This window comes from Jaculus jaculus, chromosome 5 (genome assembly GCF_020740685.1).
Source record: "Jaculus jaculus isolate mJacJac1 chromosome 5, mJacJac1.mat.Y.cur, whole genome shotgun sequence".
NCBI lineage: Eukaryota > Metazoa > Chordata > Mammalia > Rodentia > Dipodidae > Jaculus > Jaculus jaculus.
Window position 1 is genome coordinate 50,797,028 of NC_059106.1, and position 16,796 is coordinate 50,813,823.

A 16,796-nucleotide genomic window follows, 5' to 3' on the forward strand; every position below is an offset into this window, starting at 1 on the left:
TTCATCCTGTTTTCTTTCCCTGGATGTTGCCACTGTGTTGGCTCTGGCATGAGTTTTGTAAAGTCAGGGGCGGGGTGGTAACCCTGTGGCCTCTCCTGCCTTAGAACCTGAATATGACGGTGGCTCAAGACTGGTGCCTAGCCCTCCAAAGGCTGATGCGGGTGAAGGAGGAGGAGATCCACTCGGCCAACAAGTGCCGCCTCAGGCTCCTGCTGCCCGGGAAACCTGACAAGTGAGGCATCTAGGAGGGCTGGGGTGCTGGGTGCTGCTGACCGCATGGGGAGAGGTAGAGAGAGTGGACCCTAGGCTTCCTGTCTGCCAGGACTACTGAGATGGGAGAGGCACATGCCCACTGTGAGCCATGCCAAGCACAGCATCTGGCCCATAGAATTCTCACTAAAGAGGTCGGAGGAAGGGAGGAAGGGAGGAAAGGAGAAAGGAAGGAAGGAAGGAAAGAAGGAAAGAAGGGAGAGAGGGAAGAAGGAAGGGAGAAAGGAGGAAAGGAAGGAAGGAGGGCCTTGTTTGCACCCTGGGTCAGCCCTGTCTACGGTAAGGGTACTCAGTCAGCTCTGCCATTGGCTGGCCCATTGTGTCATGTTCTTTTTTCCCTATTGTCAGGCTCTTGTCTCCCCCACCCCCATGTCCTCTGCCTAGACCCAGCCTCTCCTGCCTGGCACTGCCTTGTCCCCGAAATGCTCAACAGGAGCTGCGTGTGCATAGTAGGGACCTTCTGTGTGTGCCAAAGGGTGCCAGGGGTGCCAGCTCACCAGGCAGATGGGCAAATGGGAAGGTGTCCCGTGGCTCTGTATTGTGACCTCACTGTTCCGACTTTACAGACAAGGAAGTGAAGCCCAGAGGGTCAGGTGACAGGCTCAGGTCTGTGAGCTTTGTGGTAGTGGGTAGAGCTGGGTGGTGATGGTACCAGGAGGGGCTCACCGACCAGCTGTGGGCTTCCAGATTGGGGGGAGGGGGAACAGAGTGTGATGGGTGCTGAGGAGGTGGGAAGAGGAAGGCAAGAGTTTAATGTTTATGTATAGGAATGCATACACTTCCCGGGACTGGCCTTGCCTGGCTCCTGTCCCCTGTCTGTACTCTGCTCTCTTTGGCTCCCTAATGGCTGACCCTCCTGTGTCCACCCTCCAGTGGGCTGGATTGCCATAGCACTCGGAAGGGGCCCCGATGCTCCATGCTGAGGCAGTGTGGACAGCTGTGACCTCCCTCTCTCTGTCCCTCCCTCTTTCTCTCTCATGTCCACTCTGCAGACATCCTTCAAGTACCTACCCTGTGCCAGGTGCTGGGGCTAGACAATACGATGTTCCTTCCTCTGCTCACAGGCCTGCAGAAGGCTGGCAAATGATGCCATAGCCAACAGGGTCCTCTGTGGGCATGAAGCCAGGGCTGCCAGATATGGCCTCTATGGCAAGGTGCCTGCCTCGCACCCTGGGTCACAGTGGGTGGAGGGAAATCTCTCTGAGGGAACGAATGAGCTTTGCCAAGCTACCAGCCTTCAAGGCGGTGCTCTGGGCACCCTCTGAGCAGGCCGCCTTCTCTCTCCTGGCATGTGGGTTGGAGAAGAGCTGAGTCCTGGGGCCCTCATGCACCTGCCTCACTCTGCCCGCCACAGGTCTGGCCGCCCCATCAGCTTCATGGTGGTTTTCATCACCCCCAACCCCCTGAGCAAGATCTCCTGGGTCAATAGGCTGCACTTGGCCAAGATTGGACTCCGTGAGTACAGCCCCGGGAGGGCAGGCGTGGGGAGCGACTTCAGGGACGGGGGGGGGGGGGTGAACACGGGGGTCCGCGGGGCAGGGAGGTTTTCCAGCGGGAGGCCGGTGGCCTTGTGCTGAGCGCTGAGACCTTGGACCTGTTACTTCCTCTCTGAGCCTCAGCTGCCTCATTTGTGTGTTGGTGGGTCTTGATAGAAAGCGAACTAGCAATTGCCAGGGCCCTGGGGTGGGGAATGAGTTTGTGCTGAGGGATTTTCTGGTGTGGAGGCGATGAGATACACAGGGATGATGGTCGTTCACCTGACAATACTAGAAGCCCGCGGAGTGCGTGGACCGGAAGTGTGCTCTAATGGCCACTGAGGTCTGCCTTAGGAAGTTACTCAAAATAAATGACCACGGGGCTAGGAAGATTATATATCTGACTGTAACACCATGGATGAGAATGTGCTTGGGAGGAAGCAGAGGACACTTGCTAGCAAAATCTGACAGCCCAGGTTCAATTCCCCAGTACCCAAGTAAAGCCAGATGCACAAAGTGGCACGTGCATCTGGAGTTCCTTTGCAGTGGCAGGATGCCCCGGTGAGCCCATTTTCCTCTCATTTTCTCTCCTCCTCTTCCTCTTCTCTCTCCTTGCAAATAAATAAATGAAAATATTTTTAAAAATCAGGTTGGATTCAGTTGATTTTCAACCAAAGAACTGTATTATAATAGTTTTCCTCCTATGTACCCATGAATATGACTACAGACCAGGAACTGAGCATTGCCTAGTGGCTGTGGTGTGGCAAGCACTCCTGTACCATCCTCCACATGTCTATCATGCCATGTTCCCAACAGCCTGTTGTGAGGCCCTCCTTATTTTACCATTGACGACTCTGAGCCCTAGAGAGGCACAGTGACCTGTGTTGAGGTCACAAGAGCAAGGTGCCAGGTGTAAGGCTCAGACTCTGGGCAGTGTGTCTACAGAGCACAGGCTACACCCCTGTTCCTTCTGCTCCCTCCCAACCACATTCTCATTCATCGTGTTATAGTCAGAGCTGTTACGTGACAGAATTCCCACTGGCTGATTCCACCGATAGCAGGGACATATTTTGTTTCTCTCTTTCTCTCTCTCTCTCTCTCTCTCTTTTTTTTTTTTTTGCTTTTGGCGTGATTTTATTTTATACATAAGTATGTATCTACAATAGAGTTTTTTGGTTGTTATTTTATTTTATTTTATTTTTTTGAGGTATGGTCTCACTGTAGCTCAAGCTGACCTGGAATTCACATGTAGTCTCAGAGTGGCCTCGAACTCACAGTGATCCTCCCACCTCTGCCTCTTGAGTGCTGGGATTAAAGGTGTGCACCACCACACCAGACCTACATAGATTTTTTTTTTTTAAATCATTTTACTTGCAAGCAGAGAGAGATAGAAGAGAGACAGAATGTACACGCCAGGGCTTCTAGTCACTGCAAATGAACTCCAGAGGCATGTGCCACCTGGTGCACTCGGCTTTATGTGGCTACTGGGGAATTGAATCTGGGTCATTAGGCTTTGCAGGCAAGTGCCTTAACCGCTGAGCCATCTCTCCAGCCCTATTTTTTTATTTTATTTTGAGAAAGGGCTTCACCATATTGAACTCACTGTATCCCCAGGCAGGCCTTGGATTTGCCATCCTCCTGCCTCAGCCTCCTCAGTAGCCAGAATGATGGGCCTGAGTTCCCAAGCTGGCTTTGGGCACCTGCCTTCCAGGCACACGAGTCTCCCGTTTAAACCTCAAACACTGCAGAGCAGAGCCCTGGAGGGTCAGGTGCTGACTGAAGCGCGCAGCTCCCGTGTGGAGAAACTGCGGGCTGCCTTATCGCTGCAGTTTCATGTCAGCAAAGTTTTAATAGAGTCATTTGAAAACTTACTTGAATGTCTGGCTACCCCTGGGGCTTGAATAATTTGTTTCTTTCATTTTGCCTCTTTGGTTTTTTTTTTTTTTTTTAATCTGCGGTGCCTAGTGGGGGGAGAATAATATAAGCCTATTCGAAACAGACTGTGTTAAAAACATTTATTCCCCAAGGGTGTTACTCTTTCACTATATTTTATTTTTCCTGTATCTTCTTCCTTTCCTGGCTTTAGTGAGCTAGGATCTTCATCCCATGAAGCGTGACAGAGGGGAGGGGTGGGTGTGGTCTGGGAGGGGCATCTGTCCACGAATCCCAGTCAAGTCCAGCATGGCTATGTGATCCTGGGCAAGGAAGACTTCCTTCTTGATCCGTTTTCCATCCTCTGACCTGACTGGATCTCAAAGGCCCCTGCCCCGCTGCACATAGGGTTTCAAGCATACGGGAAGGTTTGGGAGGTGGTGGGGGGCAGGACTTAAAACATCTACCTTTGGTTCCCAGCTCTATAGCTTCTAGACTGGGGGACCGGACCTAGCTTTCTAGACCAGGGATGTCTGCATCCCATGGCGAGGCATGAGTGGCCCAGGGTCCCAAGGGGCCGGGCAGAGCTGGGCCAGGGTCTGCTCACACCCTTTGCAGCTACTGGCCTCCACTTGTAAAGGCTCCATAAGGGGTGCACATGGAAGGTTCTGGAGAAGGAGGCAAAGCTGGGGCTCCCAGTGCTCCCCTGCTGTCCAGCCTCTGTACCCCTGGCTCTCACATCCTGGGATCCCTAAGCCTCTCCACTGACAGTTCTCCTTATTCCCCCTCCCCTGAGGACCTGGGTGTGGCAGGATCTGGGTGGCCTCCCTGTCTCCAATTTGGTCTAGTTCCCCAGCCATCTACCTTCACAGCCACCCGTCTATAATATCAGTTTCTGGCTCCTGAGCATGGGCTGGGCAGCTGCTGACCACATCACAAATTTCCTTTCCCTTAACCCTGAAACGATCGCAGACATCAGCCCTGAGACCCTCCAGTTTCTTCCTGGACATGGCGGCTGCTTTGGGGTCAAGGGCATCAGCTTCAAAACCTGGCTCTGGCTGTGCTTCAGCTGGAAGGTGGTGGCTTTTATCTGCCCTTCTTGGAGAACACTGGAGTCTCTTGGTGGTGGGAGGAGGCGTGGAGAAGATGCTAGCCTGGCAACTATGGCTGTGACCTGTGGCATCTCAGAGTCCTGGGGGCATGTGATGGGACCTTGAAGATAACCTTGCATTTGATGAATTAAAAAATATTTTATTTATTTATTTGCAAGCAGAGAGATAGAAGAGAGACAGAAAGAATGGGTGCTCCAGGGCCTCTGGCTGCTGCAAACTCCAGATGCATGCACCTCTTTGCACATCTGGCTTTATATGAGTACTGGGAAGTTGAACCTAGGCCTTAGGCTGTGGAGGAAAGCACCTTAACCATTGAGCCATCTCTCTAGCCCAGCACTTGGGGAGTTTTTTTTTTTATTTTAAACTTATTTTTATTTGGGGGGGGGATTGAGAGAATGGGATGCCAGAGCTTCTAGCCACTGTAAACAAACTCCGAAAACATGCACCACCTTGTGCATCTGGCTTACTTGGGACCTGGAGAATCAAACCGGGGTCCTTAGGCTTCATAGGCAAGTGCCTTAACCCCTAATCCATCTCACCAGCCCTGGGGAATTTTAAGAAAATATTTTTATTCATTTGAGAGACAGAGAAAGTGGGGTATGTGCTCGCCAGGGTCTCTGGCCATTCATTGCAAATGAACTCCAAGACTCATGTGCCATGTTGTACATCTGGCTTTACATGGGTACTGGGAAATCAAATCCAAGCCTTCAGGCTTTGCAAGCAAGTGTCTTTAACCACAGAGCCATCTTCTCAGTTCTTCCTCTTCTATTTTGATCTCTCCCACCCAACATCTTGGCAAAATGTTGAGGGATATAATTCTGTGCAAGTCTTGTGTTGTGCAGGTAACAACAGCTGCTGTGAGGTCATGAATGCAACCATCACGTCATGTCTGTAAGGCAGTGTCCCAGAGTACTCCTGAGCCATGAGGAGCATACTAGAGATGTCTCACTTAGCATGGAGCACTAACAGTCCTCTCAGTGCCTTGACAAGTTTTAAAAAATATTTTATTTATTTACTTGGAAAGGGGGAGGGAGAGAGAGAGACAAAAAGAGAGAGCAGGAAGAAGAGAGAGACAGAGAGAGAAAATGTGCTTGACAGGGCATCTAGCCATTGCAAATGAACTCCAGGTGCATGTGCCACTTTTGTGCATCTGGTTTTACATGGGTACTGAGGAATCGAAATCTGGTCATTAGGCTTTGCAGGCAAGTGCTGTAACCACTAAGCCATCTCTCCAGCCTCGACTTGGACTAATTTAAAATCTCTGTAGTCATTGCTAGCTGCAAAAAGGAAGCCTCTCTGGCTGAAGGTGAGAGCTGCACTAATCTATGGGCATCAACATAAATATTAAAGGGCAATTTGATGGGCACAGCATATCCACTAAGCCAAGCAATAGCAGTGCCTTCAAATGGGCTTAATATTAGCAGCAAGGACCTTGGTAGAAATGGCCAGTGTTTCTCCGGGTTCTGCTGTATATGTGTACAGCAACTCCAAGTGGTTGGATCCTTTCCTCTCTTTTCTAGATGAGGCAACAACCCGTCTCAGAGAGGTTAAGTTGCCAGCTCAGTGTCGCACAGCAAGTTGGGTAAGGGTGTGCCTGGGCCTCTTCAGGCACATTGAGGGGATGGTTCTGAAGCCAGAGAACGTTCAGCCCTAGAGCTGTCCCTTTGCTCCACGGTGGCTCTTGAGTTCTGTGAGTATTGGCAAACATCGTTGGTACTAAACAAGTCCCCATTTAGCGTCAGTTGGAATCACGGCTGTGCTTTGGTGCCTGTCCTTAATGTCACTTATCCCAAGCGGGCTCTCAGTGTTGGGAGGCCGCAGCCTCTTCATTCGGTCTCAGCCATTCTGTTTTTGTGTCGGGAACAATGGCGGTGGCAGATGGAGAGTCACAGTTCCATTTTCTTTTAATGCTCCCAGTTGCAGGCAGGGAAGGCACCATCTGGAAGGAGAAGGTCAGATCGTTAAAAAATATATATGGTAATAAATTGCTAGGGCCCTGTGAGCTGTGGGTGTGCAGGAGGAGGGTGAAGAGGAGCGCTGGGGCAGCATGGGCGCCGGGCAAAGCCTGGGGCTATGCGCTCACCTGCCTCTGCAGCCGCCTCTCGGGCAGGTGAGTTCCACCCAGGCTAGGGACAACCTATGAAGTCACGCCTGTGTTTATTTGCTTCTCCAGGCCGCCTTGCCCGAGAGGTTTGATCTCCACACAGCTGAGCTCTGTGCAATGTGCTCCATGACTTAGTTCTTTGGCCTCTGTGTCCCCAGTGCAGAGTGGTGATGGATGGAGGTCCCCTCCTACTGTGGGGACTGTGAGGGTAAAAGGAGGCCATGCGTCTACTGTGAAGTGCAGTCAGGTGTCTGCTACAGTGATGCCTGCTATGCTGATGTTGTCCTTTCCCCAGAGTCCCCCACATGCCCGCTGACTTCCTCAAGTGTCCAGCTTCCCGAGCTGTGGCCACACCCACGTCTCATTCCACCTTCCCTAGTCCCTCGCCCGGCCAGACTTTCGGGAAGGCGGCCCTCAGGGTGGTAGCTCCTGACACTTGCTGGCCCTCCTCTGTTTGACTCAGCGGTGCCTCTTTAATGAAAGCCAGTCAGATTGTCTTTGACACTGTGGGTGCATTAGACAGCGCTGGAAAATGAGGCTCCGGGAAAGAAGCTGCTCATGCGGCCTGAGCTCACTGGGGTGTGGCCTGTGGTGTGGCCCGCTCTGTGGGAGGGGGCTGCAGCGTCGTGTAGAAGAGGATGGGCGGAAGATTTTGGCCTTCCTGGGATGCTGGCATGGTAGAGAAGCCTGCTTCCACATATGCACACACACAGAGGAATAGAGCAGCCAGCAGAAAGGTGGGGGCACAGATGCTCCTCAACCTGCAGCGGCTCACGTCATCATAATCCATCACAAGTTGAAAGTATTAGAAGTGGGAAATGCATTTGACCCACCTCATCTCCTGAACATTGAAGCTTAGCCCAGCCGAGCTCCAACATGTCTAGGACACTTCCATTAGCCTAACCCCGTTTGTAACTTAGGTGTTGCTTATATCATGGCATATATAAGCTGAGGGTTTAGCCCAGCAGCACGTGCCTATTATGGCCAACACTCTGGGTTCTACCCCCAGAACCACAAACAAAACACACACACACACACACACACACACACACACACACACGTATTTAGAGATATAACAGGATCAGAACACACCAAGTACAGTATTCAGAAACACCTGCAGTGTAACACGTTGAAGGGCAGAGTACCAGTTGCTCACCTTGGTGATGGGAGACCGGCTAGGAGCCTCGGTTGCCCAGCATGACAGGTACACAATGGAACTGTCTCGTGCCAGCACAGGGAAGACCCCAGTTTCTGCTGAGAGGGGTGTGTACCTTTCCCACCATCACAAAGCTGAGCCATCCCTGACTCAGGGATACCTGCAGCAGTAAGGGAGTGGGACGGTGTTGAGAGGCACGCATGGAGGGCTGGCCAGTTGTGGCTTTAAGGAGGAGAGCAGCCCACTGCAGAGCTGCGGCCCCTGTTTAGCTCCGGCTGCCTGCTGAGCTTGGGCTGGACTGCTGGGCCCTGGGAGAAGGAGATGAGGCTATGAGTAAGACATAGTTCTTCTGGTCTTGTGGAAGAGTCTGGGCCTTATTCCACTTGGCAGGGACATGAGGCAGATGGTCACATTGCATCTGCAATCAGGAAGCAGAAAGAAATGAATGCTGGGGCTCACCTTGGCCCCAGTGCATGGGAAGGTGGGGTGCACAGTCAGGGGAGGTCTTCCCACCTTAGTTAACCCAGTGTAGAAGCCCACTCACAGACATGCCCAGGGCTTTGTTTCTGTGGCAGTTACCATCTCATTGCTGGGACCCAACATCTGACCAGAAGCAGCTTACAGAAGGGAAAGGGTTACTTCTTGCTTACAGTTTCGAGGGGAAGCTTCATCACAGCAGGGAGACAGAGAAGACAGCCGGGCTCCCATCTCATCACCTCAGCAGGGAGGAAGTGGAGAGAGTGAGCTTGCTGGCACAGACAAGTGGGGCTGGCATGTGAACAGAGCTCTGACCTCGAGGAAGCAGGACAGAGGTCCTCCTTCTCTTCCCCGTCGTCATCAAGTGGAAAAGCAGGGTGCGTCCCCGCCGTCCCGTTTGCTGGCTTAGGTCCGCCTCCCACGTGTGACGTGGACTCAGTGTCCATGTGTTTGTTTTCACCTCTGCCGCTCCGCTCCACTTGACCCTTGGGGCACCCTCAGGAGGAAGGCATTTTTATCACCCCCTTTGGCGTGTGTGTAGTATGTGTGGCAGGTGCATGTGTGTGGAGGTGTGTGTGTGTATGCATTGTAGAGGCCAGAGGTGAACGAGTGCCCCCCTATAGTATTCTTCTGCCAGATTTTCTTGAGGCAGAGCCTCTCACACAGTTTGTCAGTTAGACTGGCTGACCGGGGAGCCCCAACATCCTCTTGTCTCCACCTCCCTCAGCACCGGGGTTATAGTGACCACACTCAGCTTTTACGTGGCTTCTGGGGACTGAACTTAGGTCCTTAGGCTTGAGTAGAAGTGCCCTGACCCACTGAGCCACCTTCTCATGCTCCTTCCTCTTATTTTATTTTATTTTTATTTTTTTTAAATCGGGGTCTCATGTCACCCAGGCTAGCCTCGAACTTGCTATGTAACTTAGAATGACAAGCTCCTGATCCTCCAACCTCCACCTCCCGAGTGATGGGATCAGAGGAGGGCACCACCATGCCTAGTTTATGCAGTGCTCAGGAAGGAACCCAGGGCTTTGTGCATGCCAAGCAGATACTCTACCAACTGAACTATATCTCTTTTATCGCCAAGGAATTGAGGCTCAGAGATTGAGGGTGACTGCACAGGTTTCTCCTCAGGCTAGCACCCTAGCCTTAGGTTTCCTAGCTCCTAAACTAGAGCCCATGACTAAGTCCAAGGGCCGAGGCTGGGTTTCATTTCAGGCCTGCAGATGTGTGGGGCAGTCCAGGTCACCTTGGAGGCCAGCCTGCTGGGCTGTGAGGTGTCTCCCTGGGGCTGAGAGCTATGCACCGCCCGATACGTCCTCACTCTAACCAGCTTCACCCACCTCCCTGCTTTCTCTGCAGGAGAGGAAAACCAGCCAGGCTGGCTGTGTCCTGATGAAGATCAAAAAAGCAAGGCCCCGTTCTGGTGCCCCGTCCTGGCCTGCTGCGTTCCTGCCTTCTCCCCCCGGGCCCTTAGCCTGCAGGTGAGCGGATCTTGTGTGAGGTGCTGCGGCCCCATCTAGCCTACAAGCACTGTTTCTGGGTAGTGCCCACTGTAGCTGGAAAGGCCTGGCTTCCTGGCCCAGCTTACTGACCCAGTGGGTCAGGCCTTTTTATTTCTCTGAGTCAGCTTTCCCATGGAAGGAACTGGGGCAAATGACCAGTGTGGGTCATGCCAGCGGAAAATCCTATTCTTTTGCGATATGAACTTAACAGTGGCCTCTTCAGCTGAAGGCTGGGTTCTGACCTCTCCTGAGGGAGCTGTCACGCACTGTAGGTTGGATCTTAGATTATGCTGCCAGGCTGTAGCCGGTTTTAGCAGGGAGCACCCTCATTCTGGGATTCTCTGCCACCACCCGGTCCCTCATTTGTTAAGCACTCACTGTGTTTTCCCCACGCACTGCTGTCTCCCGTCTTCATCGTGACAAGAGCCCTGCGAGCAGATTTTCTGTGTCAGCTTCACAGATCATGACATGAAGGCTCAGACAGGTGACATGGTCTCCCCAAATGGCACAGCAAGGAAGGGATGGGTACAAGCATCCCAACCTTGCTCAGCCTCATTAGTAGTCCGCATTGGTATTAACTGCCAGGAAGCTCAAGTCCCCACTGGTCACCTGTCCCTTCGGTCCCTGCAGACCCCACCCCTCCATCTCGAGCAACTATTGTCTATCCTCTCCCAGGCAGATGAGGACACTGAGCTGTGGGACGGGCGAGCAGGAGTGGGACCCAGCACACATAACTAGTCGCAGGAGCCGTGCTGGCTGGGCTGTAGACTGGGGCTCTAAGCCGCTGAAAGAACGGCCTTTGCGATGTAAGTTCTCTGTTTGTTCATTGACTTATTTGTCCATCCACAGATTAATTTATGCTAGAATGGGGAACACAGTAGTGACTAAGACTTACAAGGTCCCACCTCCTGTAGCTGGTGCAGAGAGACAGGCAATCCAGGAAACAGAAGGGAATAGCAAGGACTATAAATAAAGAATAAAAAGCAGCAGTCCAAGAGTCGCAGAGGTGGGGACTGCATCATTAAGCGGGTTCAGAGAGGCCCTTTGGAGGAAGCAGTGTTTAAACAGAGACCTGAATGGCAAGGATGTGGAGGGTAAGAGAGCCCCAACCAGGGCAGCTTCTGCAGTTGCCACTTGCTGAGCCAGGGGATGTCTTAGTTTGTTTCCTACTGCTATAACAAAATGCCAGGGACCAGCTCACACTTATTAAGAATAGCAATTTATTTGGTTCGTAGTTTTGGAGATGAAAGAAGCCCAGGACTGTGGTGCTGGCATTGCGTGTCTGTGTGCTGCGTCCCCTTGGGGTGGAAAGTAGAAAGCAGGAAGGAGCATGTGTGAGGCAGGGAGGAAATTGGGCCGAGTTTATAAATTTTTTTATTTTTTTAAACCGGGAGGCCATTGCTGAAGTAATGATAATGGCTTTGACACAGTCACGAGGGCAGAGCTCTCACGGCCTAGTTAGAGGTGCCATCTCTTAATCCAATTACAGTAGGAATTCGGTTTCTCCATGAGTTCTGGGGGAAAAATTGAGACTGTCACTGTGGGGGATGAAATCAGTCTCTGGTGAGATGGGCCTGCTTTTTGAGGTTTTATTTTTAAAAAAGGCTGAGATTAGAATGAGATCAGTAAGTCAGGTCCAACAAATACAGGGCGAATCCTATCCTTATTTAAACATCCAATTATTGCTCAATGTGGATTTTTTTTTGGTCTTAATTTTGATCTTGAAAACTGGCCTGATAATATTTTTCCTAATGATTGGGTTTTTGGGCACCTCCTTAATTTTGTTCCAGAGACGGGTGCCTTTTCCCCTCCCTTAGTTCTTGTCCCAATGAAGGGATCATGCTGGGGATGAGCATTGGGTGGGGCTGGCTAGACCGATGAGCATGGGGTTCATAAAGTAGAGGTTACCTAGAGACCTTGGGGTGGACGCCAGAGTTGTGGAGAGAGTCCAACATGTCTGTCACATGTCTGGCCTTGGTACATCTCATGCTCACCCTGAAGTGGATTCTGATGCTGGGCTGGGGGTCTTCAGTCCACCTCCCTCCCTCCCCAGGGCCTCGGGGCTTCTGGGCACACAGGTCATCTCAGGTCATGTCTCAGGTCAGACCAAGGTGATAGAGTCACTGACAATGTTTACCTGGGCAAATGCCCACCCAGAGGAGAGCCATCTGCCACCAGAGCTGTGGAGGTGGGTGTGGGGGCCACCGGCGAGGACCTATGCATCTCCCCACTTGGGGCTCTCGGGGCTGGGGAACTTGTGGTCTTACAGCATCCTTTGTCCCCTGGGCCTCTGTTTAATGTCTCTGAGGACTCCCCCATGCCTGCCAAGCGAGCCTTGCATGCATCTCTGAAGGTGATGGGCCTTTGGGCGTCCTAGGGGACGTGATGGAGTCTGCCTGGTGCCATTTGCTGGGTGCCTGATGTTGTTTCTGCTGTTGTCCCCTCCTCCCACCTAACCTAGACAGCTGTGCCCCATCAGCTTTGTGTCGGCAACCAGACAAATTAGGGCCAGGAGTGCCAGCCTTGTCCAATTATGGCAGGAACAGATGTGTGTGTGTGGGCTGCTGCCCAGGCCTCCCTCCTACCCACAGTGGCTCCTGGGTGGTCTACTGAGAGCCAGCAGCCAGCCCATTTCCCCTCAAGAAGGTATGGGGCTGCGTGAGAGTTGTTATCTCCTCCCTTTCCCAGGGCAGACGAGACCCTCACCCTGTACCAGCTGGGTGAGGTGTGTGTTGGGTTCTGTTCTTGCCCGAGGTGGGGTGGGTGGGAGGGGAGCAGGGTTATTTTGGAAGCTCATGGGTTAGGACATGCCAGGCCTTTGGCTCACAGGAGCACCTGTGTTGGGAGTGAGGGAATGTAGACCTGGAGCCTCCTTGCCCTGCTTGTGTCCTCTATGTGGCATCAGAAGGCTGCTTCAGCTCACAGTGTCTCAACTCTGTCTTCAGTTATGGGGGCAGCTAGAGCGCCCTCTGACTGGTAGCAGTGAGGATTGAATGGCACAGTGACCAACACTCTGTGGGTTCAAGAAACAGAAGCAGACATCTGGGCATTTCATCCCCAGGAAGAAGAGGCCACTGCAGGGGGTGGGGGGGCGGGATTTCTGAAAGCCTGACTAACTGGGGCGTTGGAGGATTCTTGTGTCCCCAGCTCCACCCCAAAGCAGAGCTGGAGGAGGGCTAGGGGAGGGCATGACATGAACTATTGCCCAGTTGGTTAAGGTCAGTCTCAAGGTCTGCTTGCAGATGGGCAGGGAGCTGGCATGGGGTACTGTCTACTGTAAGGTGTTTTAAGACTTGAGCACCTTGGAGAGTTGAAGGTCTGTGGCCAGGCTGCTTAGTCCTCAGAGGCCTCTGTTCTGCAGGTCGCCGGGCTCTGTTTGCCAGATCCACTGATAGTCTATCTTCTGTGGCTATAACAAATTACTTGAGGCTGGATTCTATATGAAGAAAAGAGGTTTCTTAAACAGACAGCCCCAGTGTGTTCAGCCTCTGGTGAGGTCCCAGGGCCATGGCAGTTTCTCGGGGGAGCACATGGGGAGAGATGATCACACTGTGAGGCCAGAAGTCCAAGCTTCAGCACCACGCTGGCTTGTCTTCCGTCACCCACTCTCAAGGGAACTAACTGGGGTCTTAGGAGAATGGCATTAATCTCTTCCAGGGATGATGCCTCCAGTGACCCACTCACCTCCCCCTGTGTCCCACTTCCTGGGGGCTCAAGCTCCCAGCCCATGAATCTTTGGGGGACGCACTCAAGTGAAATCCAAGGCACAGTGGTTGGGCACACCATGCTAGCTGTGCAGTTGCCCACCTGGGTGATGGGCAGAACATACCAAGACTACAGGGCTGCCGGGTGCCAGGTGCCCAGGCCTGAACGCTGTGCGTGCAGCTGTTCTCTCCTGGCTCCGGCACCACCCTGGCAGGGTGTCAGCACCCCACTTACATAGGAACAGATTTACTGGGTCGCTTGGAACCCCAGCTGCAGGCAGGAGGCTGGGATGGGAGCCCAGGTGGGCTGCACCCAAGGCCTGCTTCCTGCCCTGCTCAGGACACCTGGTTTCCCAGAAGCCGGCTTCCCGGCACCAGCGAGACTAAGGTGCGGGCCCTTGCCTGTGAAGAAGCCATGTCAGTTGTCACCACTACCCTGGACCTGGCTGTGCTGCTCCAGCTGACATCCGCTTCTCCCAAGTTGCCATGGAGATGCCTGAGCCAGGACTCTGAGAGGAGAGGGATGACGGCTGGCAGAAAGGGCCAGCGTCCTCAGCCGCAGCCACTGAGAAGCAAAGCGGCTAGGAGAACCATGAGACATGGGTTTGGGAAGCTTTGTGCTCAGAGTGTGGGGGTCCATATCCCCCGCTGGGCAGAAGGGACACACCAGAATGCTGCGGTCTGTGACCTGGCACTGGCTTTTGGGTGGAATTCAGCAAGCAGAATGAACTCTGACCAGGACAGCGAGGTGTCAATTCTAGCCCTGCTTCTGCGCCTCATCTCCTGGGTGACCTCCAGCCGAATCATGTCCCCACTCTGAGCTCTAAGATGACAAACTGCCACATGAGGAGGCCCAGTGGGGTGACTTCTTTGGTTCTTCTTGCCTTTGGCCATTAAGAATTTTGTTAGGCTATTCCAGTAGAGTGGGGTTGGCAGGGCCTTTGGCACCAGCAGAGGGCAGCACCTGTATGGCGAAAGGGCTGGTGTCCGCGCATCCCTCCCACAGCGAGCATCCTTCTGCAGCCCTCACATGGTTGTCTTGAACAGCTCAGGAAAGAGGCCTCTTTGAGGCCACCAAGCATGGGAAGCAGGGAGAGGTTCAAGTGGCTGGTGGATCTGAGATAGCACCAGGCTCCCGCATGCTTCCTACACAAGCCGCCCAGCCCTCTTGTCTTGAGGGTCCTCTGCAGGGGGGGTCCTGCTGCACAGCCCCAGCATCCCAGGCCCCACCTTCCTGTGGCTCTTTGGAGGCCATTGGGTGAACAGGGGGCAGGCTGGGCCCTGCCACCTCCTCTGTGGCCCACCATAGTCCCCTGCCCTCTTTGGTCCTTCTCTTGATTGGTAACATAGAAGGGGGGTCAGTTAGTGGTTATCAACAAACTATCTGGAAGCTGCTTAGTTCCAGAAACCATGGGCTGATACAGAGCAACGGCCAAGTCCCTTTTGGCTGGAAGATTCTAGAAGAATGCTGATCAAATGCGTAGCATTGGAAGTACCTGCAGGCCATGTGTGTGTGTGGCACGCGTCACTTTCCTCCCCCCCCCCCATTAGGGATTTTCATTTGAGGAACTTAATGGGCTCAGGAGCCTGTCACATACTGGCATCTTGGGACCTCACCGACTAACGCAGCCTGTACTGTCTTGCAGCTCGGAGCCCTGGTCCACAGTCCCGTCAACTGTCCCCTGCTGGGCTTCTCGGCCGTCAGCACTTCCCTTCCTCAGGGCTACCTCTGGGTGAGTAGTCCACTGTGTCCAGCCAGGAAGTCTGTCCTCAGCACAGGAGCGGGGCGGCGCTCTGGGAGGGAGGCTGAGAAAGCTCCTGCCTGCTGAGCGGCTTCACCCATCAAGGGCTTCCTGGGCCTCTGGGCGCCGAGGTGGGAGGCGCAACCTCGCGCAGGGCTACAAACCCCAGGAGCGAACACGAGTTTGGCTCTTGCAAATAGTCCTGGTACTGGAGCTTTGCAGAGGCTTGGTCTGCAGGCCTTACACAGGGCTGCCTCTTGTCCATCTCACACAGAGATTCCAACTCACCCCAACCCCTGGGCTTCCTGGAGGAAGATCCCCATCCTCTCACATGAGGTGCCCCTGAGGCTCCTGACATAATGCTTGTCCCCTCTCATGCTGGAGGTTCTGGCCTTGCCTGCCCTGGCCATCTTACAACTCTTGCTTATTCCTGCTTCTAGGCATTTGGACAGCAAAAACCCTGGCTTATCCTTCAGCCTGAATGTCCCTCCTGAGGTTGACATTCCCCCATCACTCTTTCCCCATTATTTAGCACATGGTGCATCTATCTATGCATGCATGCACCCATCTACCCTGTCCATCCATCGGTTCACCTACCTGTTCTGTCCATTCATCCATCCATCACCCCATTGTTCATGCAATCGCCCATCTATCTATCCTTTCATCCGTCCATCTATCCATCCATCCTCCCATCCATCTGTCCATCCATCCATCCTCCTATCCTTCCATCCATTCTCCCGTTCACTTGTCTATTCATACATCCATCCTCCTATCCATCTGTCCATCCATCCATCCCTCATCCCATCCATCCTCTTATCCATTCATCCTCCTGTCCACCCTTGCTACTTATCCATCCGCCTGTACACTCTTGCGTGCATCTACCTGTCGGCACACCCCTCTCGACAAGTAGACACTGTGTTCATGCCATGTGCTAGACACAAAAGTGAAACAGTGAACAAGACAGAGGGAGTGATTTAAAAAGGACAGAGCATATTTCCCTGAATCTCGATTGAAATGCCCCCTACAGAGGGGAAGTAAAAAGCTGACTGTGCAACCTCTTTATAAAAAAAAAAATCAATAAATTTTAAAAAAAGAAAGAAATGACAGAAATACAAGTAGCAGCAAGATGAGAGCAGGGCCTTCTAGTGAATTTGCCAGAAATGGGCCCCCACTGTCCGCGAAAGCTAGGCTAGGCCAGCTGTCCTCAGTGCAGCAGTTAAAGAGACAGGTGACAGTGAAAAATAGAGACAGGAAGTTCATTCAATGTAGCGGCATTGGAAAGAACAGATAAAGGTGTCCAAGTCCAAAGACTACGCTGATGGGGCATTTCAGCTGACTAGCTCCTCGCCTGACTTCCTTTGGTCTTCTCCACCTCTAAG

At 52.8% G+C, this 16,796-nt stretch overlaps 1 protein-coding gene across 1 annotated transcript in view; it reads left to right on the top strand.

The window, feature by feature from the left end:
- The window catches only part of Arhgef10l (Rho guanine nucleotide exchange factor 10 like), a 148,103-nt gene that overhangs the window by 65,036 nt on the left and 66,271 nt on the right, over positions 1-16,796 (top strand). The window contains exons 19-22 of the mRNA XM_045149085.1: positions 105-232; positions 1,625-1,725; positions 9,829-9,950; positions 15,322-15,408. Coding sequence (XP_045005020.1) covers positions 105-232; positions 1,625-1,725; positions 9,829-9,950; positions 15,322-15,408 — 438 coding nt within the window. The remainder of the gene's footprint in view (positions 1-104; positions 233-1,624; positions 1,726-9,828; positions 9,951-15,321; positions 15,409-16,796) is intronic.